Raw genomic sequence first — 27,396 nt, 5'->3', positions numbered from 1 at the left:
GGCTTCTTCTCAGTGTTATGTTATTCTCACTGAATTTACACATCTTAGCGCATGAATTGGTACATGAATTTACACAGCTTAGTATTTTCCCTTCTGTATTGTGTAGACATTTCAAAACCCCCCTGCCCAAACACTAAGGTGTAGGTGGAACACATGGAGATGAAAGCACAGAGACCATAGCTCATATTTGAATTATTTATTGGTGGGTTTTGCAGATGACCAAGCCCCTGCATAGGTGATTTGAGAGGACTGCATAGGAAGGGGTGAATACCCCTGAGACTGGCAGCTGGGGTGCGCCATGGATGTGCGTCCCTCACCCTCCATGGAGGCCATTTATCTGTACTTCTCAGTCAGAACAGAGGAAACACTGGACAGGAACTTGTCCCATGCAGCATGAACTTCTGGGCTGAAGTCACTGGGATAGCGGGCAGCCACGGAGCACAGGATACAGTGGGAAAGCAGCTGTAAGGGAAAACGGGATGCAATCCATCGTAATCAGTAACAGATGTCAGTCTAGGGGTCTGCAATGGACCTTGGTCCCAGCATGCTCTGGGAGGACAACTATGTGTCCCAACCAGGTAGCGCTGCTGCCTGATGCTATGTGTGAAGAAGCAGAGTAGCCTTTGGTATAGGGCAAAAGGCACTGCTTGATACTACTCCCTCTTTCCAAATGTCCCTTCATTCCTCCCCAAAGGGAAATGCAACAAAGTGGAAATGTTTAGAATTTACTTTGTTAAAGACAGGTGATATAACTTGACTTGTGAGGGAGGTTCATAAATTACAACAAAGGCAGCAGAGAGTCGAGTCTGTCTAACAAACCATAGGAGCCCCCTGAGTAGTTCTTTGCTTGAGCTAGACCAGATCTTTCATTAAAAAGATCATCAGGTGGGGAGCAAGCAGTGACATGAGTTGACAAGGCTGTGCAGTGCAGTCAGGGATCAAGCTGCCATTAGCCAAAATGATCTGTGGTCACTAATTCTGTGATGGCAGTTTTCATCCCTGAAAGTCTCTGTGCTCACTCACCTTGAAGTTCACTGGGTCCACCCTGAGGATGTAAGCATGCAGCTCACTGAGTTTGGCCAAAGCGCCTCTAATGTCATCAATATGCTTCACAGCTTCCCCAATGGCATTCATGACCTTGGAGCCATGACCACGAAGCTGAGCTGAGCCTTGGCTGAGATCAAAGTGAGGGAAGTAGGTTTTCGTCTGGGGGTAGCTGGAGAAAAGCCTGGGGGAGAATATGAGAATGAGATTCATCAGTGGAAGTGACATGCATGAGATGGTAAAACCTCAGAGCAAGTGCAGTGTAAACCTGCCAGCTACAGAAGTACACTCCTTCAGCAATTGTAACAGAGCTCTGGGATCTTGAAGCTTGCATAAAGAAGGTCTTTCTGCTCTTAAACCTCTTCTGCAGTATGTGCAGATTAGACAGTGAGCTAATCTGTATGTACTAGAGAAGAATGAAATGTTAAAAATAATTTTAAACTTAATGTGTTTTTGGGGTTTTTTGGGTATTTTAAAATCAGTAATAGCCCCAAACTGTCATGACATTTCCTATATAACATTGTAAGCCAGTTTGCAGGATCTTCAAACTAATATGAGCTGAACAAACCAGAATTGATATGAGTGGTACTCGGGCTTCTGGAAGGAGTATCACAATACTTTATCTTGAACTATAAATAACATTTAAATAACTTTGAATAACATAATAATTTCGAACGTTTTCCAGACTATTATCCCTTTTGTGCAAGCTGGCTTAATTTGTATTAACTTTGGATTACTGTGCTATACTTCAGGCAGGGGGTCCAGTTGTCTTGTTTCCTAACAGTTTGTTACTTATCAACTGGAACAATGAAACATGAGTACCCAGTGAATTTAGTGGACAGTTATTCTCTTCATGCCTAGAAATTGCAAGAGAAATTGCATCACTTGTACAATAAACCACTTCAATTTCATTTCCTAACTGTGATAACCCTATTTCAGGACACTGAGTATGAATAATTTTGAATTACTCGCCAGGGCTCCTGGCTATGAATTCTTCTGAATTGCTATAATGGGAAATAAACCATGAGAATTGCTTAGAAAAATACGTTTTGCTGTAAGATTTTGAAGCCTTCTATGAGCATTTAGTAGCACAGATATAATTCCATAAAATTACATACCAAACAACATAGAGGTCATCCACCAACTCTCACCAGTCTCAGCGCGCTCTCACCCATGCAAGTTTTACATGAGATGCATCCTAACGGCAAAGCCAGAAGTGGTTCTGGGGGACTTACCTCTCCAGTGATTCTGCCCCAATGGCATCAGCTTGGGTAGCCACCTTTGCCCAGATGGTGACCACGGCAGCCTTCTCGGCTTGAGTCAGTGTCATTGTGCAGGAGAGTGCAGGCCCAGGCTCCTTGCAATGAATACTCAGAGCAGGTTTGGACTCATCTCCCTGGCAGCCCTGGTTATAAAGAGGAAGGGGAGAGTGGACCTTGGCGCCTATCCATGCTCATTGGTCACTCCAGAGGCCCACCCATGGAGGTGGGAGGCTCTTATCTCCCTGTGAAACAATGCCTATTTTGGCAAGGGTCAGTGCACTGGCCTCCTTGCTTGCTGGCGTTATCAGCTTCTCACTTCTTAACGTAACGGCCGTGTGGCCTGAAGAAATTGTCTGGGGACATATTGATACATGAACAGAGAGATAATGCTGGAAAATTCCAGCAACAGAGCATTAGGACACATCTTTAAGCTGAGGAGCATATGGACTTCAAGCATACTAAGGAGCTTGGAGAAAATTTCTGCATTTTCTCCCTTGCTTCACAGGTGTGAACGCAAGACTTCGGGCCTTTCTGCAGCATATCATACACTTCCAGTATATGTGGCTGCCACGTGGCCCAATATTTAATATAAAATTATTCCTAAGTAGTGCTAGGGACAGGCTGGGAGATGCACAGTGTAGTTCAGAGGGGGAGTGACACCCTGATTTTGTGTGAATCAGTGGTGATTTTGCCATTTGCTTCAGCACTGCTAGGACTTCACTTTGCCAGCCTCTTGCAAAGAATTAGGGATGCGCTCCACAATTGATATTGCTTATAACAGCACCAGTAGTAATTATTCCTATGGATACAGGGAGAGGGGGCTTATGAAATTGAGTATGAAAATATGAGCTAGAAAAAAGTACGTGTGTATGTGAGAAAGCCCAGTCAGACTTTTTTTTTTTCATCACTAAAAGCCTCATACTGTATGTCTTTGATTTCTAGTTCCATGATTCTTACTGTTAATTATCCCTTGTACCGTAAAATAGCCCTCAGCACCACAGCCAGGGCTGGCGTGCGTGGTGCTACATGCTGGACATGCACAGGAAAGCCTGGTCCCACAATAGATGGCTTGTGGCTTCAGGGCACAGGCACGCTTGATGGGTGAAGGACCAAAGAAGCAAAGGGAAGGCCAGCACAGGTCTGTAATCACAGATAAGTGGGCAAAGTGTCAAAGAAATACCCTACTGGAGATGGTTGCTGCTAAACCTCAGGGAATGAATATCCTGCTAGCACATGAAGCAGAGGTAAATCTCTCCACCTCCCTGATAAACTACAGCAGCCATACACATCACTACTGAGTGCTGGCAGCTGTGCATGGAAAGGTGGCTGGTACAGTCAGAGAGGTCGACAGTGTTCTCTGCCCAAATAGCCTCGCACACTTGTGCTGAGAAGGTTGATATGTATAAGCCAGATTCCTTGCCAAGATGTGTCTGTGTTTCACAGCAATGCTACTGACAGCTACAGAGGATGCTCCCCAGACATGCTCATCCTGCTAAAAGGAAAACCCTTCTAGGGATCTAATGATATTTGGGTCATGCGTGCATTGGAGTATGTCCAACCTACGGTTACCTGTACCAAAGTAGCAATGCTGGTGCAATCACACTACCCAGCCCCCCTAAATGTCACACAAGAGCATGCACCAAACTTGGAGCTTCTCTTGACAGCCGTGGTGCGGCTGTGCTATGCTGCCGGGCAGGGGGATCTGACTGCCGGCAGGTGCCAGGTTTAGGGTGGGAGCTAGGCTCCCACATGTGCTGTGCTTGCAGCGGAGGTTTCTTCTGTGCCTTCACATGGGGATAGGTCTCTCCTCTCTGGGTATACTCTACAGCCTGGAGGAGTTGATACATTCACTACAAATAGATCCCACTCTCCTGGGGCTGTGGCTCTGCCACCATGTCCTGGGGTCAGGTGGGAATGAACCAGTGGTGCTAGAGGAGCAGTAGAGATGGGGTCGGACAGCTGCTGTGTCCTTTGGTGACCCCAGTGTTCTGGTGGCTGCAGTGGCACTTGCAGAAGGGCTCTGACCCACCCCTTGTGCTTTGCACTGGGCTCTGAATTTAAGCCTCTCTGCATGTGAGCTCTGACATGAAGCAGGAGAAACCTTGGGCTTTCCCAAAGGGCAGGCACAAAGCACTTGATGCTTCTTGGTCTGCAAGCCTGATTGGGTTCGGTGATCTTGTATTATCTTCCACTCTGTGGAGGCCAACACCTTATCTGTGATTTAAGATTGTGTTTGGTACCACAGCTCCCTCCTCAGCCCTCCTGCCCACTGTCTGGGTGGCTGGGTAATTTGCTTCTCAGTACCTCACTTTAAGAGGGGACTCACTTGAGACCCAGTGAAGACAATCGCTTTATAATATGGAATATTATCAGAGTGCTCTTTGTATATCCTCCCTTTTATAAATGCCATACATGTCCACTGAAAACCTGGACCTAACTTTGTCTGGCTACACAGTTGCAGTGCAGAGCAGTCTCCCATTAAAAGTGCCACTGATGGTGTGGGCAGCAATCCTTCAGTCAGGGCACAGGAAAAGGTGATATTCAGTTTATACAGCTTAGATGGATAGAGGTATCAAGGGAGGTTGTATTCATCATCCCTTGCTACATGCATTTCAAAAAACTTGCAGTTTTCCCATAGAAAAATCACTTTGAAAATAAAGATGATGTTGTTAAATACACATTTATATAATGTTTTTGTCTCCTCCCCAGCGTGCTGCCTCTTATATTGCTGGCTGCATGGCTGTGCTCCAAGCTCTCCTCGGTGAGAGCGCTTTTAATCAGAGGTCACTCAATCAACACATGAGGGAAGTGACTGTGACCCAGATATACCCAGGGATAAGGCGGAGACCATCAGGACTCCTTCCTATTTTGCTGTCCACTGTTTAATCTGAACATGGGTACTCCATGACTGTAGGATTAAGGTCTGTGTAGACATGAGGATCAGAGTGATGCCCACACAGGAGGGTTTGTCATCGCTGAAATCTCTATGGAATTTGAGTTCATTTTCTGAGAGTTACTCTTGCACTATCACAAAAGCCAGAGCAGCCAAAAGATGATAGTGCTTTCCTAGAAGGAGCTCTCTGCTTGCCCAGGATCAGGGCTGTGCTGGGACAGGGCTGTGCTGCAGGAACTTCTCAGGAACATGCCTGGTGGGAGAAGCGTGATCCTTGGCCACATGCCACAACGTGACATGGAGAGTGACCGTCCCTGTCCTCACATGGACCTCTCAGCCAAGTTCCTCCATCCCAGTGTCCCAGCTGCCCACTGGGTAGTAAGACATGGAGGTCCTGGCCTGAGCAATGCAAGGAGTTGGACAACATGATCGCTGGTGTTCCTCTGGTCACAGACCAATACTGAAGCTATGTCCTTCATGAAACACCACCAGACTGGCCTTCCTCTCTTGCTACTGTGTCTCATAGTTATGATTCACAGACCCATAGCAGAATGTCCGCCCTTGGGCAGATGGTTTATCTTTGTCGTGAACCTGGGAAATGTCACCAACGGTGACACCAAAGGTGATTTTTAGTATTAACATAGGTCTTTTAATCCTGTTCCAAAAGCAGGCTGCTAGAGTTTCTCATTTTAAAAGGCTAGAAGCGAACAACAGGCATGTTTGCTTGTTATAAAAGCAGCCCTGACTGTAAATCCAGTGACCGATTGAATGGCATGTCTGTGAGATCAGAGATCTCTTTCCCCATGGGCCTGTATTGTCCACAGGGACTGCCTCCCCCTTGTCCACAGGGACTGCCTCCGCCTCAAAGGGAATTCCCATGGATAAGGTGGCACATATGTCTGCTCTAACTCTGAAAATGTTGGGTGTATTAAGTTTTGGAAATCTTAGAAGTGGAATCTGAGTCCTGGCTTTATTCTTGAATTTCCTACCAGCTTGCAACACTTTGCTTTAAGTAAACTATAGCCTCCAAGAGCTGGAAACGGCAAATATGTCTGTAATAAGAAAGTACAATTATGCTTTGAAGCAGACACACTGGGAAATTTTAACGTAGCTGCCCAGTGCTGATGCACAAGGAATGCTCTGCCATGATAATATGACTGCTCTTTAATCACCCTCAGACAACTCTATCCCCTCAGTGACACATTCTCTTGCTTCAATTGTTATCGCTGGCCTTGCAGAGGATGGCCCTGCAGATTACACCCATGCTGTGTGTGCTCATCTCCCTCTTCGGCCACCCACCTCTGCCCGATGTCCCTGAGGGGAACTGCAGAGCAACATCCAGAGTGGGGATATCTCAGACTATTCAAATACCCAAATACTGCAATCAAATGCAGAAGAATTTACATGCAAAACCCAGGGCATCCTTTAACATAATTGCTGATAATTTTCTGATCTCAGTTAAACACAAAATAAGATGAATGCACCAAGACAGCTGCCAGCTGTTAGAATCATAGAATCATAGAATCGTTTAGGTTGGAAAAGACCTTTAAGATCATCCAGTCCAACCGTTAACCTACACTACCAAGTCCACACTAAACCAATCAAGGGTAGACTAGACTAAACCATGTCCCAAAGTGCCACATCTACCTGTTTCTTGAACACCTCCAGGGATGGTGACTCCACCACCTCTCTGGGCAGCCTGTTCCAATTCTTGACCACCCTTTCTGTAAAGAAATTTTTCCTAATTTCCAACCTAAACCTCCCCTGGTGCAGCTTAAGCCCATTTCCTCTCGTCCTATCGCTGTTACTCTTACTAATCTAGAGGCAGAAGTAACTTTACAGGAACCACAAGGCAAGTTGTATCAGTGCTATAAAGCACCCTGAGATGTCACAATGAACCTGAGAAACAAGATCAAGCGCGCCTTCCCAGGGGCATGGGGAGCCCAAAGGTCCGATTTCCACTGCCTGCCTCCCACTGGCATCCTGTAATGGCTGACCAGCAGGGGAGTGACAAGCCCTTGCTGCCGTTTGCCAGAATCACTAAAAACAATGCAAAGAGGCCAAGGGAAAGAAATGGGAACAGGCGGCCAGGCCTCACGCAGCCCCTGCACGAGGGCTCCAGGGCCAGCACCATGGCTGGGGAGCCCGGGCGGCCACCACACACAGGCTGGGTGTGTGGCTGAACTGGGGGTGCTGGGCCGTGCTGGGGGCACTGGGCCGAGCTGGCGGCACTGGGCTGAGCTGGCTGTGGGAGGGTGAAGCACTGGAATACACTGGGGGTGCCAAGAATGTGGAGTGGCGTTTTTGGCCATGGGAAGTGCTGGTCTAAACTAGGGACACTGGGCTGATTGAGGGGAGTGCTGGGTGGCAGGATCATAGAATCAACCATAGAATGCTTTGGGTTGGAAGGGACCCTTAGAGGTCTCCTAGCCCAACCCCCCTGCAGTGAGCAGGGACAGCTTTAACCAAATCAGGCTGCTCAGAGCCCCGTCCAACCTGACCTTGAATGTTTCTGGGGATGGGGCCTCCACGACCTCTCTGGGCAACCCGTTCCAGTGCTTCACCACCCTCACTGTAAAAAATGTCTTCCTTATGGCTAGTCTAAATCTATTCTTTAGTTTAAATCCATTATTCCTTGTCCTGTGACAACAGGCCTTGCTAAAAAGATTGCCCCCATCCTTCCTATAGGCCCCCTTTAAGTACTGAGAGGCCGCAATAATAAAGGAGGTGAGGTGCTGGACTGAACTCCAAGTCCTCTGCTGAAGTGGGAGTGCTGGGTAGGGGTGTGAGGTGCTGGTCTGAACTGGGGGCACTGGGCCGTGCCAGAGGACAGGGCCGTGAGGTGCTGGTCTGAACTGGGGGCACTGGGCCGTGCCGGAGGACGGGGCCGTGAGGTGCTGGTCTGAACTGGGGGCACTGGGCCGTGCCGGAGGACGGGGCCGTGAGGTGCTGGTCTGAACTGGGGGCACTGGGCCGTGCCGGAGGACGGGGCCGTGAGGTGCTGGTCTGAACTGGGGGCACTGGGCCGTGCCGGAGGACGGGGCCGTGAGGTGCTGGTCTGAACTGGGGACAGACCCCGACCGCCGATCCCGCACCTGCAGCGGCAGCTCCGCCCCGCCGGCAGCCGGGAGCCGCGGGCCAGGCCGGGGTAGCGGGCGGAAGCGGAAGCCGGCAGCGGCGAGCGGCCTTCCTGCAGGCCGGGCCGGGCCGGGCCGGGCCGGCATGGGGGAGAGCACCAGCCCCATCAGTGTTATCCTGGTGAGCTCGGGCAGCCGCGGCAACAAGCTGCTCTTCCGCTTCCCCTTCCAGCGCGGCGCCGAGCACCCCGCCGCACAGGCCAGTAAGTGCGCGACGCCGCGGGGCCCGGCCCTGCCCTGCCCGGCCCTGCCCTGCCCGGGGACTGCGGCTGCCCCCGCCCGCGGGAGCCTCCGCCGGGTGCCTGCTGCCGCCCGTGGGGACCTGGCGCCGCCCCCCGCCCTGGCCCCTGTGGGGGCCTGGTATCCCACACACTGCCCCCCCCAGCCCTCACACCCCCTGTGGCGGTCTGGCACGCTCCCCCGCCCCCATGCCTCGTACCCTCCGTGGGGGCCTGGCACCACCCACACACCTCATACCCCCCGGATGCCCTGGCACCCCTCGCACACACCTCACACCCCACGTTAACTGAACCGCGTTAGCACCAGATGTTATTGTCGACCCGGTGCCGCCTTGCTGTTCCTGGATCAGCCGAAGTGGTGTGGGTTTTTAAGAGCAGTAGGGGAGGGAGGGGGCAGGGTGAGGAGTGAAGGCACTGATCTGGGAGAGGGGATTCAGAAGACACTAAGTGAGCTTTAACTGATAATGGGTAGAAACTAAGACACTTCAGTCCCTTGCGTTGAATAATGGGGTGGAGGAGGTTTCGTTTCTTCTGGAAAATAGGAACGTGGGACTGTTCAGGTGTCCGCTGGCAGCTGTGGCGACAGTGTTGGTTGTACCTCTTCCTCCGACATTCCCGATCTGGGAAGGCGTCTGGGGCCGGTCTCGGATGGGCCTGCAGCCAGGGAGTCTGGAGGCAGGATGGCTGTGCCTGCGGCGCTGCAGTCAGGGTCTGTGTCCCACCTGGCCTCGCTGGCGGGCGACTGTCTTGGTGCGTGGCCTGAAGGGGCTGCGGAGTGATGAGGCTGTTGTGACGACTTGGGTCGCTCGCTAACTGCCATATACCACGAGAGGTCTGACAGCTCTGTTTAGGTTGTCTTTTACCAAGAGAGAATCGTCTTCAAACCCCTTCTTGTTTTTATATGTAAAATCTGAAAATGTGGGTTTTTTGGCTGGCTGCTCCTCCCGCCCCGGCTTTTTGTTTGTAAAGGATTTTGATACCTGTGACTGCAGGTGGGGTTTCTGGAGCATCATCATTGTCCTGAAACCTGACCGATAATGAGGGAAATGCACTGGTCAGAATTTTATTTTCTACTCTCTCTCAAACTGCAAACTGTTACCTGGCACTTGAGAGAAAAGTTGTTTCTGTGAATGTTTTGCTTTCTCCTCTTTAACCCCTGAAGATGTAAACTTCTTTCTCCTATTTTTTGATGTGTTTTTGAGTGAGAATAGAAAAAAGAAGATCTGGTATTTCTACCTAAAAAGGAAGGGCCTTTCTGCTTTTAACATTACTTTTTTTAGATCTCTGTTACAGATAATTTTAAAAAGGGCACCAACAAGTATTCTTTTAATGCACTTATTTTAACGAACACTTTAAGGAGATTGTTCCTTGAAAAAGCTGTCTTTATTCTTCGTTTCAGATAAACCAAGGAGTCGATACGCTGTGAATAGCTCTGGTGACGCCACAGAAGATCAAGATGGGGACTCCAGGTAGGGCAAAATGTTTCTACTTGCCTAAGAGTTTGAAACAGAGGAGAGGTGGCCTGCTGCTCTCTTGCCTGCTAGCTCAGTAGGCAAATTCTCTTGGACTATAGAAGGTGACCTGCCAAAAAATGCTTTAATGCCAAGTTATGAGCAAATTCGTGCTCAGTAATGAGAAATTTCTCATGAGGGAATGCTACTGAATGTATTGTTCTGTGGGCAAGGTATAGGTTAGGTATTTTGTGCTCGTTAGAAAGGCAGTATTACTCTTTCAAAGCTAGGAGTGTTAATACTTAGGCAAAATTCCACTTTTCTTTACCTGCCTACCTCTAACTGGATATATTATTCAGTTGCCTCAAATTCTTCCCTAGCTCGTGTAATTGTCGTATGGAATTGCTGTGCACTAATGAGTAACTAATTTTGTTTCTCCAGATATAGCTGCCCTTGTGTCTGTGGAATGAAATAATAGCTCAAAAGGAAACTTAAAGATAGTTTTTCAATTACAGGAGATCAGTGGGTAACAAATGCACTGAAAACAGGCAGTGTTGTTCAGCATGCATGTATGTATGAATGGACCATCTGATCAGTTTTTGTAGAAAATTTGAAATCTGCTGCATGGTTCTAAATTTATCGCTATCAGATATGAGACAAATCTGGGAAAGACAAAGTGGTTTTTTTGTCTGTTGGCCCATAGTTCAGTTGCAGATCTTTTCTGTGATATGTGTTTAAATTTCCAGTATTAATAAAATGGGGTAGTTGCTGCTCTTCTCTCATATAAGGGTAAAAAAGAAGTACTCATTGCTTGCCCTCAAAAAAGAAATTTAGATCCCCCAACCTTGCAAAATGTAAGCTTGTTCTTAACTTTATGACTAAGAATGGTTTGGTTGAAATTAAAATCACCCATGACCGTAAACTTCATCAATTCATATGTTTTTCCAGGACTGGGTTCTTACAAAAACACATTTTGCTTGAGGTCATTTGTATCTCTTGCTTCTTCTAGTCTCTTTGAAACTTTCAAATGCATTCTGTCCTGTCTTCAGTGAGCGCAGTATGGTACAGGGCACAACTCCAGTGAGAGCAAGCTGTGGTTTTGTAAGTTTGGTAATTGGTGAATGGCGTTTCAGACTGCTGTGGACAGCAGCTAGTATGCACATTAGGAAGGCTCAGTGCACACGTTTGCTGGTTATCTCAGGGATTTTGTTGGTTGCTGTTCAAAGCACTGGCTCTAGTATTTCCCTAGATAGATTAAGATGGTGTTGGAATTGGTACCAGCTTCTGTCTGATAGTGATTCTTGTTGCCTCTGCCATTTTGGCAGGTTGGACAAAGCACTTAACGCGGAGCTGCGTTCGCTGGATGTTGCCTGTGGTGCTGAATTAGTGTGATGCAACATGTGGCTACTACAGTGATGCAGGAAAAGCTTTTATCATTTCAAATTGTGGTCAGATGAGAAAACTGCTAGTATTTTCCTGAAACTCGTTTAAGTAGATTGAATGTGCTGGCATGTAACCTACATTGAACAAAGGTTTAGATTATCTCATTGTAGTGGTGTCCAAAACTCTGGGCTTCAAAGTTAGTGCTCACCTCCTGGTCAGGTATTTGTTGTTAAGCTTTTAGTGTTTAAATGAATTTATGCTCTCTCAACTGAGCTCACTAAGTGCAAAGTATCACAGTTCTGAAGTGTTGAGTGAAAGAATATTAAGACAGAAATCCCTCTCTGCAGTGACGGTCTTCAGAAAAAAGTTGTCATCACTTGTACAGTTTTGTATATAGCAATACATACAGATTCACGCTGCAGTGTCTGCACCTGAGTCTTACTAAGGCCAGTGTTTATAAGCCTTGTGTCTACTTAGGTGAAATTAAGGTGTCAGCCAACACAGGTCTGTTAGCAGGAAGTCCCTTAATATTATCTCCTGTGGATCTGTCTATATCTGCCATGCAGAGGAAAGGGAAGTAGATGAAGAGGAGCATTTGTGTTGCTCTGAAAGTGTTGGTTCTGCTAGAGGCCAGGTATGGAGGTCCAGCACACTGCTTGTGCTGCTTACGTGGCTGGGCATCTGTGTTCAGAAATTCAAAGTCTGTTTCAAAATTGTGTTTGTTTCAAGTCTGTTTATTGATTACCCTGGTATTGGGAAAAACTTTTTCAGTGTTGTAAGTCCACTGCATCCTATACAACTGATGTAGCAGCTAAATGTGTCCTTCTCTTCAGACATAGCAGCTGGTGGAAGAAATCACTGATGCTCTTTATATACTGAGTACTGTTAATTTATATTAGACAAGAGGAGGCTTGTTGGCAGAGTTAATGTCTTTCACTGAACTTACTGATACAGGTGGAAAAAATACGCAAGTTTTAGGTACACAGGCCCTTCTTCCATCACAAAACAAAAAGGGATCTTCAAAATGGTGTGCCACAGGTTTCTCACAGTTTTGATTTGTATCAGACCGTTTCAGGAGTAGCTGAAGTTCGTGCCTTGGAGTAGAAGAGATTCTAAGGGGAGAGTGGAGGCAAAAAGGTGCAGATGTCTTGGAGAGAGCGAGATGCGTATGATTTGTTATGCAGGAGAGGAAGGAATTTAGCTATCATATGCTGTAAAACCAGGACTGTCATTGAGCCCATGGGGTTTTTGTCCTCACCGATGTTATGAAGATTTACTCCTGGGCTCCTGTTTGGAATGTGTTTTGTATGTTCCCATTGAAGATTAGGCTGGAGAGGCCAGAAATGGATCGACTGGTTTTGTGAGAGCCATTCCCCCAGTGGCAGCTCTGTTCCTGTAAATTCGTTCTTCCACAGTGCAGTGGTTCTCTTCCTGAAACACTCAGTTCATTAGTCCATGGAGAGATTTCATCAGCATGAAGTCCAGTCAGTTTTCTGGTGGTGGTGATTTTCTGATTGGAGTTGTCCTCGATGAAAGTAATTTATTAAGTGGTTTTGTATTATTTCTGGAAGGCTTCTTCAAGGAAGAGTTGGCAAAAAGATTACTTTAAATCACTGCATATCAGTAGCATCTGTGGATGTTTTTGGTAGCACAAATTGAGTCTTTGGAGCAGGCAGACTGCTTGGTTGAGTTGATGGTGTATGTCAAGTTTGATAATGTTGAAGGGTTGGGTCTTTCCCATGTTTTCATGTTCAGTAGCAAAGGTTTATTTCAGATTTATCTGTTGCTGCAATAGTTCTTATGAGGGTTGGAGTCATCCTTTTTTATAGTGGATGGTCATCTTTGTAATTTACTAGCAATCTAGCACTGATTGTATCCTAGATAAGGTTCAGTATTGCTTTTTCCTAAGCTATTAGAACCCAGATCAGTTACTTCTAAGCTGATCTCTCCTGGATCATTTGAGTTGTATGTATTTCTTTATGGCCTCAGAAAGGACAGAATTAGGTCAGTTTAGGTGCCTTAACTCTCCATTTCCATATAGCATATTTGTATGCATAATGGAATTACTTTTATCCTTCCGCATCAAATTTCCTGGTCATTGTTACACTTTTTGTTTTTTATAGACAATTGCAGCCTATTCATGACAATCCGACCTCTAGGTTACTGGTGTGTATTTGCTTATATTAATTTCAACTCAGTGGAGCTGTGTGTTTGGGTCTTCAGAATACAGATTTTTCTTCCTTTGAAAAGCAAGTCAAGCAGCAAAAGTGGTTGAGGTGTGTTGATGGTGGCCATGCAACAAAAAGGTATTCAGAAGAATCTGTCACTGTCAAAACAAATTGCCTCTCTTTGCTGGCTTCTTCTCAGCCTTTCATCATTTGCTGTCTTCAAAAACATCTTTCAGTTTTTGAGTGCTTTACCAGTAATACATAACCCTCACAGCTTACGGAGGTGCCTGCCAGTCTCCCCCCACCCCCCCTTCCCCCCCAACCCCCCCCCCCCCCCATGAGGCAATTATTCTTTTGAAGCCATAAGATAATGCTTTGTTAAATTGGTTTGAAATGGGTTTTGTAGTTTGTCTGAAGGTGGTATAGTCAGCAAGCAAAAACTCTAATGAAGATGCACGTATAGTAACATATGTTACACCAGACTTTGCTTTTTTTAGTAGCATAACTAACTGAAGGAGGTTTAGCAAGTTTGACAGCATTGATGTCATTAATTGGCCAAATGCTTCTGTTATAAAAAAGTCAAGTTACTGACAAACAAGGACTTGAATGTCCCTTTCTAACAAACAGTAGTTCTCCTGATAACATTTCTGTATCCTCTGTCCCTCTTTCACTGGACTCCAGTGTTCTTCCTTGTATTTGTTCTGAAAGGCTTCCTTTCTGTAAGCCTGTGCTTTTCCATTCATCCATCCATCCCTTTAAACACCCTTCCTGTAATGTAACCCCCTTTGTATAGTTTGTCATTTGGGATTGCTCTAGGTTCCCTTTTCAACATGACCAGTAGAAATCTGCTGTCTTTTGGATTAATAATTCTTGGAGGTTTTCATTTTGTCTCCCCTTTCTAATGTAGACAGTATAAAGCTTTTATCAGATTCATTTTTCAGTACATTTAGGAATTTTATTTCAGGAAACAAGTCCTTTTTTTCCTTGTTACTTGGAAAAAAAAAAAAAAGCAGTTGACTTAAAATGAAAACAGGTGTTTGTTTCTCTGGTGTAAAAATGAGTACAGCTGTTAACAGAGCCTTGCTCTGTATACCTGTTGTAAAGAAGATTTTCAGGTTCTTTGCCTTGAAAACTTTTTCAGCCTACTTCTCCTAAGTTTCTGCTTATTCCCTGGGGCAGACAGAGATGGAGAATGACTTCATGCTTGTGCTTTGATTCTGGACAGACTTGTATGTATTGTTTAGATCCCTGTGGGGAGCAGCAGTGGCTCCGTGTGGAAGGCCCTTTACAGAATTCTGGCTGTGCATGCAACAATAAATATTTGGCATCCTCTTTTTCTAAGTCTTGTGGGTATGGAAGCACCAGAACCAGCTGTGAAGAGCTGTGGGTCATTTGGGGCTGCGTGGGATGTTCCTTTGGTGAAAATGCTAGTAATAGTCTAGAAAAGAAACTGAAGTTTAGAATCTGCCCTAAATCAGACTGCAGTCTCTTCCATTTTCTCTTAAGGTAAGCATGAATTAAAAAGTACAGTAAATACAGCTCCATAAATGCAACATATTGTGGGAACACATTACAGCAGCCAGTGTTAGGTAGAGGACTAAAATGCCTTAGCCTGTTCTCTCTGTGTTGTCAATCTAAGCCTGCAATATATCCCCGGAATTCACCTACCATTAACTTTTGACTCTTCTCAATATTATATTTCCTTTACAGGAGTTTAGCTCTTAATAGTTCATCCTAGTTTTTAATATTATCTCTCTTTTTTGTGTGTGTGTACTTGCCTCGTTTATTTTCTTTTTGTTGTATTTTGTTTTGTGTTTATGGCCATGTTCCCATTTCAGAGACCAATGTCCTCTAACTGATGAGCAATTGGTTTCAGGGTAAGACCAAACGTTCTAAACAATCACCTTTGTCTAGAATGGCTTTCTTTTCTCACCATCCTTTTAATTGTGCTTTGTTTCTGGTTTCTGTTTTATATCAAATGATGAGATAATTATATGCTAAATCACAATGTCTGTAGGAAATGTATTGCTAAAGGTTTAGGCTAGGATAATTACAAAGGTCCTACTAACATTTTTGTGCTTCCTGTAGGGTATCCAGAATGGGTGTGGTACTGTCCCTTCAGTGAATTGAGAAAAATTGTGATCCTCCAAGAATGCAACAAGTATAGCCTTGGCATTGTAGTTATTCCAACAAGGAGTCCTAAACCAAATTGCTTTCTGATGAGCAATGACTTAAAAGTACAGATCAGTGAGTAAACTATTTAATCCCACAGTAATTATGGAGAGCCCTTCAGAGACCTGGTTTTGAGCAGCTGCTCTGGTTGCTTGTTCTTGGCGCCCCACTAAGCTAAACTAGATGACTGCATTATACCCCCTTTTTGAATGTGTGGAAGGAAAAGCGCTTATCTCTGCTCAGGGCCCCAAAAGTATTAAACTGCATCTCTAGTCCCTGCTTAACATAAAGATGCTCACCTAGATACTCAGCTCCCGTTCTAAACTACTTCAAAGAAGAATTCTTTATAAAAACCTTGCTTTGAATTCCTGTGGCAGATAATAACGTTATTATCTGTTCTTGGGGAAAAAAGGAATTTGTGTTTGAGATGCTTTCCCCCTCCTTTTCTGTCTGCTAAAGCAATTGTTGTTTTAGCTGGGTTTCCAGAGGAGATGCTGGTGACAGCAGTCGATCTGCACTAGTGTGGTTTGTATTGTACTGCTGGATTGTCTGCTGTTGCTGCTATGTTAAGCTCGTGCTAGGAGTGGTAGGATATTTTGGGCAAATCAAAGCTTTTGTTTCTTGTATTCAGTTTCTACCTGCCGAATTCCTTAGTACAGGAGAGGTTTGCTTCCTTCTGGAAATCACAATGCTCAGACTAATCTCATAAAAGAAGAAGGGACTGTTACTGCCCAACTGTGAAACCTAATCTGCTTCTAACAAACTCTTGGGCTCCGAGAAGTCAGTATTTTTAGGTCATCTTAATACACCCCAGAGATTAGAAAAGCAGTATTAAAATATCTGACGTAAAAGTGTATTTTTCTAAGATGAGATGATGAATTGAAGTGATGGGAATAATGTATCTGCTGTCCCTTGATCTCCCTATCATACTGAGACCTAAGAAATGTATGAATTATGTAAAGTGTTGGGGGGAAAAAACCCAAACCAACAAAAGCAATAAATCTAGGCTGTCAGACAAGGAGAATGGGTCTGGAGTCTAGGTCACTCTTGGGAGAGCCTGCGGTGATACCAGGTGTCTGTACCCATCAGGTAGCACCCATGTAACCCATCACAGGGTTATCTTTCTTGAGCGTGTCATCTGGCTGCAGTTGCAGTACTCTCCCAGAAAGAGAAGTCTCTGCTAGTGAGAAGATACTAAGGACTTTACAAAATCAACCTTTTAATCTCCTCCTCCTTCTCCCCACAGAGCCACATACAAGGTGGGGCAGACAGGGCTGTCAGTGTCATGAAGTCTCCTGGGGAACTGCTAAACTGTTACATTCAGCACCACATTTGTCTGTTAAAAGATCTGCTGGTGTAATTCCTTGTAAAAGTCAAATCTTAAGTGGTGAAAGTCATCATAACGATCAGTTTTTCCAGCTCCCAAAATATCCCTTGCCAAGGCTGGGGGAGGGAAGAGTAACTTATTTCTTACCAGCAAGCAGGTATTTCTAATTTGCCTCCTTCTCCCTCCGCTCCCCAAAACATATGCTTGTTTTGGATCCATTGCTATTACAGGCTTCCTGGCTCCACGATGAGCCTATTAATGAACACAGCTGAATGGGGCAAATAGAGGGAGAAAAGCTCACTGCTGTCATGGTGACTTTTTTTTCTATTTTGAATGTGATCTCCAAGGACTGTCAGTCCAGGTCCTGTTTGAGGATGCTTTGCCCTTTCTTTGCAAGCTCCATGTGTTGCGCAGCCCAGTGCAGTGTGGTGGCTGAGAAGTGTGGGCTCAGCGGCCCCAGGAGTCTCTGGCTAGTCTCCCCATCTCTCTGCTTGCCCTTAGCTGTGTTTGGAGCACAGCGGCCAGGGATTTGGAAGTTTGTACAGAGCTGCTCCTTCCATAAGCCAAACATAAGCAGCATGCTGTGGTCAGGATGACCTGTTTGTACAAACACCAGGGGCTTTGACAGCTCATAAAGCGCCTGTGTTGTCCTTCCATCTTCAGTCTATGTAGGTCTAATAAAAGAAATGCCCCTTGAGTCATATGCAGATGGATACACACAAAAGACCTGGCTGTGTGCATTTGTCTTAATTTCTGTAGCACTCCATAACTCACTGAGAGTGAACCAGGAATATGGTACATTAATTCCTTCTCTGGGCACTGAGGGCTCACTTGTGGCCAAGAGATAAGGTGAGCGCAGCACACACCCATGCCTGCCCGTTTCTCTGAGTGATACTGGGTTATCTGGGATACCTGCCTGGTGGAGGGGGATGGTCTGACAGGGACACACATCCCTGAATGTAAATAAAGAAAATGAAATAAATGCTTCCATTCTTAAAAAACTGGTCTCATCAGAAACTGGTTTGAAATTCATTTGGTTAAATGGGAGCCTCTGAGAAATCAGATGAGGACCGAACTTGCTAATATCAAACTTTGCACTGCTCCTATTCTAGAACAAGTAGTTCCCTCCAGCAGCTAACTGAGGTCCTCTTCCCTGTGGATTTGAGCTCCACTGTCTCAGGGGACACCCTGAGGAAAATGAGTGTTTGTAGTGACCAGACCAATGTTGCAAGGCCATCAGAAAGAGCAGTTGCAGAATTCCTCCCTTGTCACACTGGATTCTTACCTGGTTTTGCAGCAGTAGCTGTATTTTACAGGGCAGACTCCCTGTAGATACTTGCCCTCCTGTCTCGCAGCTGTCTTCTTCCCGCCACCAATCCAGAGCAATCCAGTAACACCATGGTCGGTGCTGGGAAGGGCCTGCCTTGTCACGAATTTGCCTCAGTTTGCTTTTTCAAATGAGAAAGCCCAGGTGAGGCCAGGCAGCTCTCAGAAGGGTGCCAGTGGTCTGTTGGCCACAGGTTGATATCTATTAAATGAGTAACTTTGAGTCTCGCTGATGAGATTTGGGAAAGGAGGGACAAGCGTTGGATGTATGTTTCTTCTAATTGAATCAGCTCTTTCTTTCTTTCCCTTCCCCACTGCTGTACTGGGTGGCTTAAAGATCTCTGTTGTGCTTGAGTGACAGGCTGTGTTGATATGTAGTTGCTTAGTAAGTTCATTAACCTGCAGCTAAATCAAGGCAATGGCTAACTCGAGCTGTTTTTATATTTAAGCGAACTGCATCTAATCTTTCCAATGTATTTTGCTGAGCATGTAATTAAATAAGCATGACCCTGCAGTCTTTGTCGTGAATGCTTCCTGTTTTATAATTGTGATGATCTGAGAGATGTAATTAAGGGGTTCTTAATTTTCCATAATTGGTGGTACTCCAGGTACAGCAATTTAGACATAATTTACAATACTTCAAAAACTCACATGTTAAATACGTCTGTATTTGGAGGACTGTTCTGGGGGTATGCTTTTTGAAAATTGTAATAATTTCTGTCTCTGCTCTTCAAGGTTTTCTGATGTCATCCTGGCAACAATTTTGGCTACCAAGTCGGATATGTGTGGCAAAAAGTTTGAACTGAAGATTGATAACGTTCGCTTTGTTGGCCATCCCACGTTGCTTCAGCATGCCCTTGGGCAGGTATGGTGCGAGGTCTGCTCCGGGGACCTGCCTTCTTTTCAAACTGCCTGGCTTAGGAAACTTAGAATTCAGAATGTGCATGTTTGCTTTTGATCCTGTTTTTATGTCCTGATGCTCAAAGCTGTCTTTTACTTACTTCCAGATACAGTGAGTAAGTAGCAAGCTGAGGGAGCTGTGTCAATGCTTCACAGAAATCCCTTCCTGGTTATTGTAGGAAAGCAGTGTGGGTAAAGAGAAGTAGTACTAAGTAGTCCAGCTCAAAAAGCTGTTTCTCACCATGTTAGTTATTGCAAGTTAGCTTTTTAGCACCTCCAATTAGTATGGCAGTTAACCCCCCCCCCCCCCCCCCCCAAAAAAAAACCTTCACAAATGCTAGAAACTATGTCAGCCTTGTTTCTAACTCTTTACTTTTACTGGTGCTGAGATGATTCACAAGGCTCGGTTGGAATTGGTAGGGTGTTGAAAGAGGTCTAAAATTTTGTTATGGACAAAGTCAGGCTGCTGTTTGCATTGAGACCTTGCTCTGTGGCCTGTGTTTTAGCTGCTTGGAATGAAAGCAGTTGCCACCCAGGCTATGGAAGAGGTCCTGCTTAAATCTAGGAAAGAATTTACATGCTTCTGTGTGCAAAATATTCCCTGTCCTATTCCTTCTTCCTGATAGACTGTACAAATGAACCAGGCTTTGGTAATTTCTGAATCCAACACTGATGTCTGTCACTGAACTGCTTTGGTTTTGTTTTTCGTCAAATTTACTAAGTCGTTCATTTTTTCAGGAAAAAAAGTCTGCTTGCCAATTCTATCATCCTTTCTATCTATAATTAGAAGTGCAAACAGATTGTTGGCAACTGCTGCTTGATATTTAGAGGACCAGACTGCTTTAATCCAAGTGAGGAGCTGGCCTCAAGCATCAAAAGATGCTAGTGTTCCACTTTTGAAACTCAGTTGTAAGTTTACAAGAAATGTGGTGGAGGATCACCAAGACTTAGTCCTCAAATGTTTAAGCTGTTTTGGAAGACAGAATTCCAGTGTCCCCAAGCTGTGCAAGTACATCAGCAGTCCCAGACAAGGCAAGCAATGAACCAGGCCCAGGGTCCGTACAGGGATGCTAAGCTAGGAGCAAAAGGAGATAGGACCAGAGACAGGGCTGGAGGATAAGGCTGCAAGGAACTTAACCAAGGGTCCACCCAGGAGGTAAGCTACCTACGATGATGTAGGTCGAGGTCCATCCAGGAGGCAGGGCTGGAGACAGGCACACCTACAGAAACCTACACCTACTCCTGGGCTGAGCTTAAATGGGGCTCCAGGGCCGAGATTAAATGGGGCTCCGGGGTCATGGGCTAGGGTGTGTGTGGGGGGACCCAGCTGGGGCTGGTCAGGGCCATTAAGACCTGTTGGTGCCCTCAGCGCCCTGACAGCCATGGCCTGTTCTCTCACAGTATCAGATTCCTTTATTTTGCTAATCTTGTCCAAAAGGCACAACTTCCTAAATGTGGTGTAAATGAGGCTGAAAATTTGTGTTTGCGTTTTTTCACTTCATATTATTATAAATTCTCTCCACTTTCCAGTCAGTTTTATCCTAATTGCATGAAATGTCTCTTCATTTTCAATTTGTCTAAATAAAATTGTATCTGGGTAAATAGTTAAGTGCTGTAAACACTTTTTTGTTACTTCTTGTAGGATCTTCATTTTGGGTGTGTCTTATCAGTCAGTAGGCACCCCAGAACTTTCTAGTGTCCAGAACCTTCTAGACGTGGCAGCCATCTCTGCTAGTTCATTTGAGTCTAAATCTGGGACCCTTTTGCAGTTAGGAGGAAGCTGATGGAGCTCCTTTCCCATGGAGTAAAAGCAGTGACCAGAGTAACCTTACAGTCTCTGGTTTGGGTTTCTTCAGAGTTCATACTGCCTAAGTTAATCCACAGGACAGCTCAGCAAATTCTTACTCAGATGAGGTTCAGGAGTTACAAGAGCACAGATATTTAATCCTGTGTGCCAGACCGCCTTTTATGTAGCAATATTCTGAATTCTTCAAATTCCTTCAGCATTTTCTTTTCCAGCTTAGTCTTTTCTTCTTTTTTCTGGACAAGAGGTGATATGAAATCTAGCCTGCATCCCAATTGATGTTAATGGTGGTAGTTTCTTTGATTTTAAGGAGGGAACAGGATCAGTCCCTACATTTGGAAATGCTTTTGAGTCTTTATTGAAGTTCACAAGACATCCTGGAACCTGTAACTCCAGGACAATAAACAAACACAGTAAATTGGCTTTACCACCCTTTTATCACTGTCTTTTTGATAGAACTTCACTTACACTTTAGAAAAAACAAAAATATGTATCGCTTCTTTTAGTTTCTCTAATTTTTAAGACTACTGAGTGTAAACTCAGATTTCACAGTTCACTGCTGACCAGTTTGTTGCTGATGCTTGGGACCTGTCAGGAAGGGTGGATGCAGCTCTGCTCTTGCCAGCTTCTCTGCATTTGCCTCATCTCAGACACTGCATTAGCTATGTATGCACATATGTTGGGTAGGGACCGAATATGAGGTTAGCTGGGTGTTTGGCCTGTTTGGTTATAGCTGTTTTCACTTGGGATTGGATGGGTGTTCAGCAGGGAGCTTCGGGGGTGGCAGGAATGTCCTCTGGATTTTGTGCTCCATCTTGTGGCGACGCTTGCTCGATTCAGAGTTGTTAGTCTCGGATGTGCAAATTCAACTTGCTCATCTTGGCTTCCACTATTCCTCCCCACCAGAAAGTCTGTACCTGCGTTAGGGGTGAAGCTCTCTGCTGCAGAAAGAATGGGGGGGGCTGGACAATGTGTTTGAAATCCTGCAGGAGGGGAAAATCAAACCTTTTATTTTAGTACTGTAGTTCTAGAGCATATTTTTTTCTGATAAAAGCAACAGTTTGTAACATGACGCAATCCAAATGGGGATTTTAGGAAAGGAAAGAGTAGGTGTGGCCTGGGATGAGAAATCTAGGGACTTCTCATTAGTTAACAATATATAGATGACAATTGTGCTAAGGAATTTAAACCTAGAAAATTTAAATTTAACCCTAATGATGCTAAAATGCAATAGTAAAGACACCTAGTAAGACTGCTATCTTAACTGATACTCGTTTACATGGTCATGACCAAAATGCTTTGGTTTAAGTCTTCACAGCTTCTCAGAAAAGGCAGTGTTGTAGAGTAACTATGACACTTTAATTAAACAAAAAAAAGTTTTATTTTTTACAAGTCAAATCTGATGGTATAATTTGATTTGTCTGCTCTCTTTTCTCTGCAAACTTTTATTTGACTAAGTTAAGCTTTTCTTTTTTTTTTTTTTCTTTTTTCCCTTTGTTACTGGATCCAACTAACACTAGCCTATGGAATTTTTTAAAAAATTATTTTTCAGGTATCAAAAACTGATCCCTCACCAAAAAGAGAGATGCCCACTATGATTCTCTTCAATGTGGTGTTTGCACTAAGGGTAAGGACTGTCTTCATTCCATCTGACAGTGGGACGTGCTTTGGATGTATAAGAGAATGCAGTAGGCTCACGTTCCGGTAATCTCTTGTAAAACATTCAGTGCCTGATTTCATTGGGATATTATAATTTGAAACAACAAACCTAACCAATGTAGAATATGACACTGACAAGTGGGAGAGTTTTTCAGCCCAGTGGAAAACAAGTACAGTTGTTCTCTTCAGGACATTTTCTAGAGTTTTTGGGTTTAAATACCCAGAGTGTAAAGGCATGCAAGAAACCACTTTGCAAAATAGATATGAACTCAGTTGCAAGTTCCGAATGTGTCTTGTTTTCTGTTATTAGTGAGCTGGTAATCTGCTGTGATTTTTTTCTAGACCCTGCAATTGAGGCTTGTCCAGCTAAGCTGTGCAAGAAGGCAGCCTGGGTCTGACTGTCCTGTGTGTCAGATGACGCTCTCTGTACATGACTGCTCTACTGCTGCCCAGGATAGGACCAAATCCGTACAGCTGCACTAGCACATTGCCGAGCCCTTGTGACTCCATGCAGCTTGGACCTTGGTGGTTGGTTCTGCTCCAGAAGCAGAGGCAGCAGGGAGCATGAACAGTGGCTCATGCCTGGCCAGCCTTAAGAGTCAGGTCCCCGCCATGGCCTTGGTCAATGAAAGCTTGCTCAGTGCAGAGTCATTCAGAAACCTACTCTGGCTCAGAACAGCACTGTTTTGAGCCCTTACTCATGCTCTGTGATACAGACACGTGTGCCTTTGCTCAGTGCCTCTAGGGTTTTTTTATATTTAAATGGACAGTGTTTGAAAGCTGCCTCCTCTTAGCAATGAGGTCACTGTAAAGGGAGAGTGCCAGGGAGCAGCCGCTGTAGCATTACAAATGAGAAGAAGGTACAAGTGAAGAGTAAGTAGGTTTTGATACTCAGCAAGAACCTGGAGTAAATACGTAGCTTTTGCTTGGAATTTTTTTCAGGCCTACTCTGTTGACTAGATGTTGGTATCTGTGTTAAGGGATCCTGGCTTGGCTAATTAGGTGGTATAAAACCCTAGAAATTTAATTATGTTTGAGCATTATTTGATTTCTGAGCTCTGGCTTTTTCTTCCCAGCCCACAGGTTGTATCTGTGGAGCCATCATACTATTTTTGTGGCATGTACACATATGAAGAAACATTTTAAAAATAAAAGAGGGAGTTGGAATAGCTGTCTTTTATGGAAATGGTTGATTTTTGCTCAACTGGATATAATGTCACGATTTAAAAGCCTCCAGCTCCTTGCTTGTGAAATGACTTCCTCCCCCCTCCCTCTTTTAGCACTAGTACTTTTCTTGCCACTGGCTTTCCAGTGGTGACTAGCATGGACATGGACACAGTCCGGATGGCTTGTCCTCAGTTGAAGAGAAAAGTTTCACACAAGACAGTTATCCCAGCAATCAGTCTGAATCAAGCAAGAAATCATTCACCAAGTTCTGCTGGGGATCCAGTGCTCTTGTGCTTTGGGACGTTCTTAGGTCAGGAAGTGCTGAATTCGCAATACAGGAGTTGATTTTAGATTTCACACATTAAGAGACATTAGCTTCAAGAATTTTGTTGTTTTGTTTTGGTGTATTGGTAAAGCACCATGCTTTGGTTTAGGTAAGTGTGTGTAGATGCACATGCGAACTCAAACATTCATGCACACTGAGTCATGTAGAAGCTGAAGTGTTAAAACCAATGCTCCTTCATTCACAATATTGCAAGAGCTTGGTGAAGTGCAGTGAAGACTATATCTAGCCCACTTTTTTTAGAATCTAATTTCTCGTGGTTCTCCCTGGAAGACTTGTGTTTTTTGCATTTTGGCTCTGTAATGATACTGATGCAATTGTGTGTGTAATGCAGCACTAAATCATATTTGCCAAATGAGACACTCTTAGTTGATAGAGAGCTGTCAATTTTCTGAAAAGTGCTGTGCAAGAAGCAAGTGGAAATTTTTTCCTAGCATGGTGTAGTGCACTGCAGAGGGTGGGTGGAGGCATTCTGAGATAAAAATGAGAGTCTATCTGCAGTGGGCAGACAGAGCAGGCGAAGTCCCAAATGCTATAATCAGCACTGATCCTGCTGTGTTTAAGCTTCAGGGTTACCAACGTGTCGTGACTCAGCCAGAACAGTGGAATCCAAAAGTTGATGACTCATGGTTTGCTAGTTTATATGCCAAGTTATCACTTGCTAGAACTGTAAATTCCTTAAATGTCTTAACAGACATGAAGCAGCTGCTTACTCAGACTGGAGCCACTGAGTCGCCCCCTTGTCAGCTGTACTTACATGATAGATTTTTCCAGCACTTTCATTCTGGGACTTGCACGAATGCAGTGTTAGTAATAAGCCATATTTGTGAAATGTTTGGGACCGTAAATCCAAATTCATTCTGGTTTGGGATTGAGTTGTTGATCATGTGCTGGTAATTCTTACCTAGTTACTGTCTTGTCCGTATGTAAGACAAACATCAGTATAGCAACGTGGAGTGAATGGGCTCTGTTAAAGGCACTGCAGTCCTTATACTCCCACTGAATTTAACCTGAGCATCGTGATATTCTGCCTTTTCAAATAGCTTGACACTCACATCGTGATATTCTGCCTTTTCAAATAGCTTGACACTTTCTTTTCTCACTGTGTGAAATTGTGTTCTTTGGTCTCTCTGCTAGCAGAAGGCCCATTCACTGGAAAAAATAAACCAGGTAGGAGTATCATACTCCAGGTGCTGTGTTCTTTTGATGCACACAGACAAGCTTAGAAATCTCTGAGTCTTCTCTTTACCTTTGGACATCTCTGAGCTTCTGCTTTGTTGCTGCTAGAGAAAATTCCTTTCTTTTGCCAGTTGCCGAAGAGGCTGACTTTTCATATCTACTGAAGATAATTATTTTGACCATGTATCCATCACTGTAGTTCCATATATGTGATTGTGACTGAATGACTGACCTGTTTCTTTTCTGTGTTGCCTGTAGGCCAATGCAGATCCATCCGTGATAAACTGCTTACACAACCTCTCCCGAAGAATCGCCATAGTCTTGCAGCACGAGGAGCGCCGCTGCCAATACCTGACAAGGGAGGCCAAGCTGATCTTAGCTATTCAGGATGAAGTGTCTGCCATGTCAGAAAGTGAGTGCTGAGCTTGGCTTTGTGCAGGAATATGTTTGTCCAGGAGCACTTTTTCAGAAAAGTGCTGATTGTGCCTTCTTACTTCTTTTGTGGCTGGGATCAGTATGAACAAGTTTTGGTGCTCTCTAGCATTCTGACAGCTTTTGACTGCATTTTGCCTCATCCAAGATCACTGTCCTTATGCAGAGATGTCAGCTTTAGAAGTAAAGTAGTTTCTTTACTTTCCTTGCTAGCTCAGTTCAGCGCGATCACTGGAGAACGTGCCATGAACCATCACATTTGGATCTGCCTGTCAGGCTGAGATGGAAGAACTCATATGTAGCCTGCTTCACCCAACCTAGAGCAAGTTTCCCATGCTTTAATGCTGTGTGCTGAGTCACCAGACTTCTTGTGTGGAAAGTTTATTCTTACATGTTGTTACCATGGCTAGCAAATAGTTACAGAGCATTTTTATAGACTGTACTTCAGAGCAATTTACTATAATAATACGCACTATTTAAGGTGAACTCTATCTGACAGTGATGCATCATCTTGCTGCAAGCATTAAAAATTAAGACTAACATGTGTAAAACCAAAAAAACTAAAGTAATCACTTGTCAAATTCACAGTTACATGTGCTTAACTGAGTTGAGGTTTAGGAGAAGTTGGTAATAATTCACTATTATGATTTTAACATGTAACTTGAGTTATTGTAAAAGCTTTGAAAAATAATTGTAGGTTAAAAAGATATGTATTCTGTCCCTAAGATACTAGTTGATACCTAGTGGGGGAAGAGGAAACTCCCTTTGCTTTGAAATCAGTTGTTTGCTTTCTTGTTTTGAAATTTTCCATAGCCACAGAAGGGCCACAGTCACCTTTTCATCACATCTTACCCAAGTGCAAACTAGCCAGAGATCTCAAAGAGACGTATGACAGGTAAGTGGGATTTTCTTCCTAGCTCATAGTATGCTACTTCTCACTGAAACCTCTTGGCCTTGTTCCTTAGGACATTATCCACCTCTTCATGCTGTTGACTCATTGGGATTTGGGTTTTAGATCAGGTTGAGCAATGTGAAAGCTAGCTGTCAGGTGAAATGTTTGTAGAATTGCTATCTAACCTTTGAATATGTTACGTTTCTTAAAAGTTGGTGAAGTCTGTCACAGCTTTAAGAATTATTATTTTCTTCCTTAGCACAGAGGCACATAATGACAAGTGAATTGTAGAGTTGAAAAGTCTCATAATATGAATATCATATTGCTGTAGAAGTGCTCTAAACCTGCAGCTTAGAGAAAAATGATGCATCTAGCACTGATGGCAAGTCAGGTACTGCCCTGGCTTCATTTGGTTACACTGTGCGTGTCTGGACGGTGAATTTGGATTAGGTGGTGAGACTTTCAGCTAAATGGAAAGTGTAACATGCTGTTTCTTGACTGGATTAAAAGTTCTGGCAAGGATTTCAAAGGAGTGTGGAGTTAGTGTTGAATTTCAGCAGGAGCCGGCACCAACCTCCTCCAGCGTACTTCTGCACTGACAGCTTCTCAGTGCTGACT

General features: G+C 44.5%; 2 protein-coding genes across 15 annotated transcripts in view; one reads left to right on the top strand and one right to left on the bottom strand.

Moving 5' to 3' along the window:
• Positions 1 to 216: 216 nt before the first annotated feature.
• On the bottom strand, positions 217 to 8,929 carry LOC104026476 (hemoglobin subunit pi). Its single transcript, XM_075718349.1, has 4 exons — positions 8,846 to 8,929; positions 2,280 to 2,449; positions 1,024 to 1,228; positions 217 to 462 (listed from the first exon to the last, which is right to left on the bottom strand). The coding sequence occupies exons 2-4, from the start codon at positions 2,372 to 2,374 to the stop codon at positions 334 to 336; spliced, it is 429 nt and encodes a 142-aa protein (XP_075574464.1). The 5' UTR covers positions 2,375 to 2,449; positions 8,846 to 8,929; the 3' UTR covers positions 217 to 333.
• NPRL3 (NPR3 like, GATOR1 complex subunit) overlaps positions 8,418 to 27,396 on the top strand; it is a 46,371-nt gene continuing 27,392 nt past the window's right edge. For 4 of the 14 annotated variants that reach the window (XR_012831482.1, XM_075718341.1, XM_075718336.1 and 1 more), the window contains exons 1-5: positions 13,933 to 15,083; positions 19,138 to 19,267; positions 22,659 to 22,733; positions 25,713 to 25,866; positions 26,700 to 26,781. Coding sequence is in view for 12 of the 14 variants with exons in the window: in XM_075718341.1 (XP_075574456.1) it covers positions 14,770 to 15,083; positions 19,138 to 19,267; positions 22,659 to 22,733; positions 25,713 to 25,866; positions 26,700 to 26,781 (755 nt within the window). In the remaining 2 variants the exon portion in view is untranslated. The other 10 variants (XR_012831483.1, XM_075718342.1, XM_075718337.1 and 7 more) reach the window with 9 other exon arrangements.

The sequence above is a fragment of the Pelecanus crispus genome, chromosome 11 (genome assembly GCF_030463565.1).
Source record: "Pelecanus crispus isolate bPelCri1 chromosome 11, bPelCri1.pri, whole genome shotgun sequence".
Taxonomy (NCBI): domain Eukaryota; kingdom Metazoa; phylum Chordata; class Aves; order Pelecaniformes; family Pelecanidae; genus Pelecanus; species Pelecanus crispus.
Note: the sequence above shows the minus strand (reverse complement) of the source record. Positions and strands in the feature narration are given on the sequence as shown.

Bases quoted from the DNA above. Each gene is read 5' to 3' on its own strand.
- LOC104026476 (XM_075718349.1), bottom strand. From the start codon at position 2,374: ATGACACTGACTCAAGCCGAGAAGGCTGCCGTGGTCACCATCTGGGCA. The intron at 1,229-2,279 runs GTAAGTCCCCCA...ATTCTCCCCCAG, and splicing joins GGGGCAGAATCACTGGAGAG to GCTTTTCTCCAGCTACCCCC. The intron at 463-1,023 runs GTGAGTGAGCAC...TTTCCCTTACAG, and splicing joins TGGACCCAGTGAACTTCAAG to CTGCTTTCCCACTGTATCCT.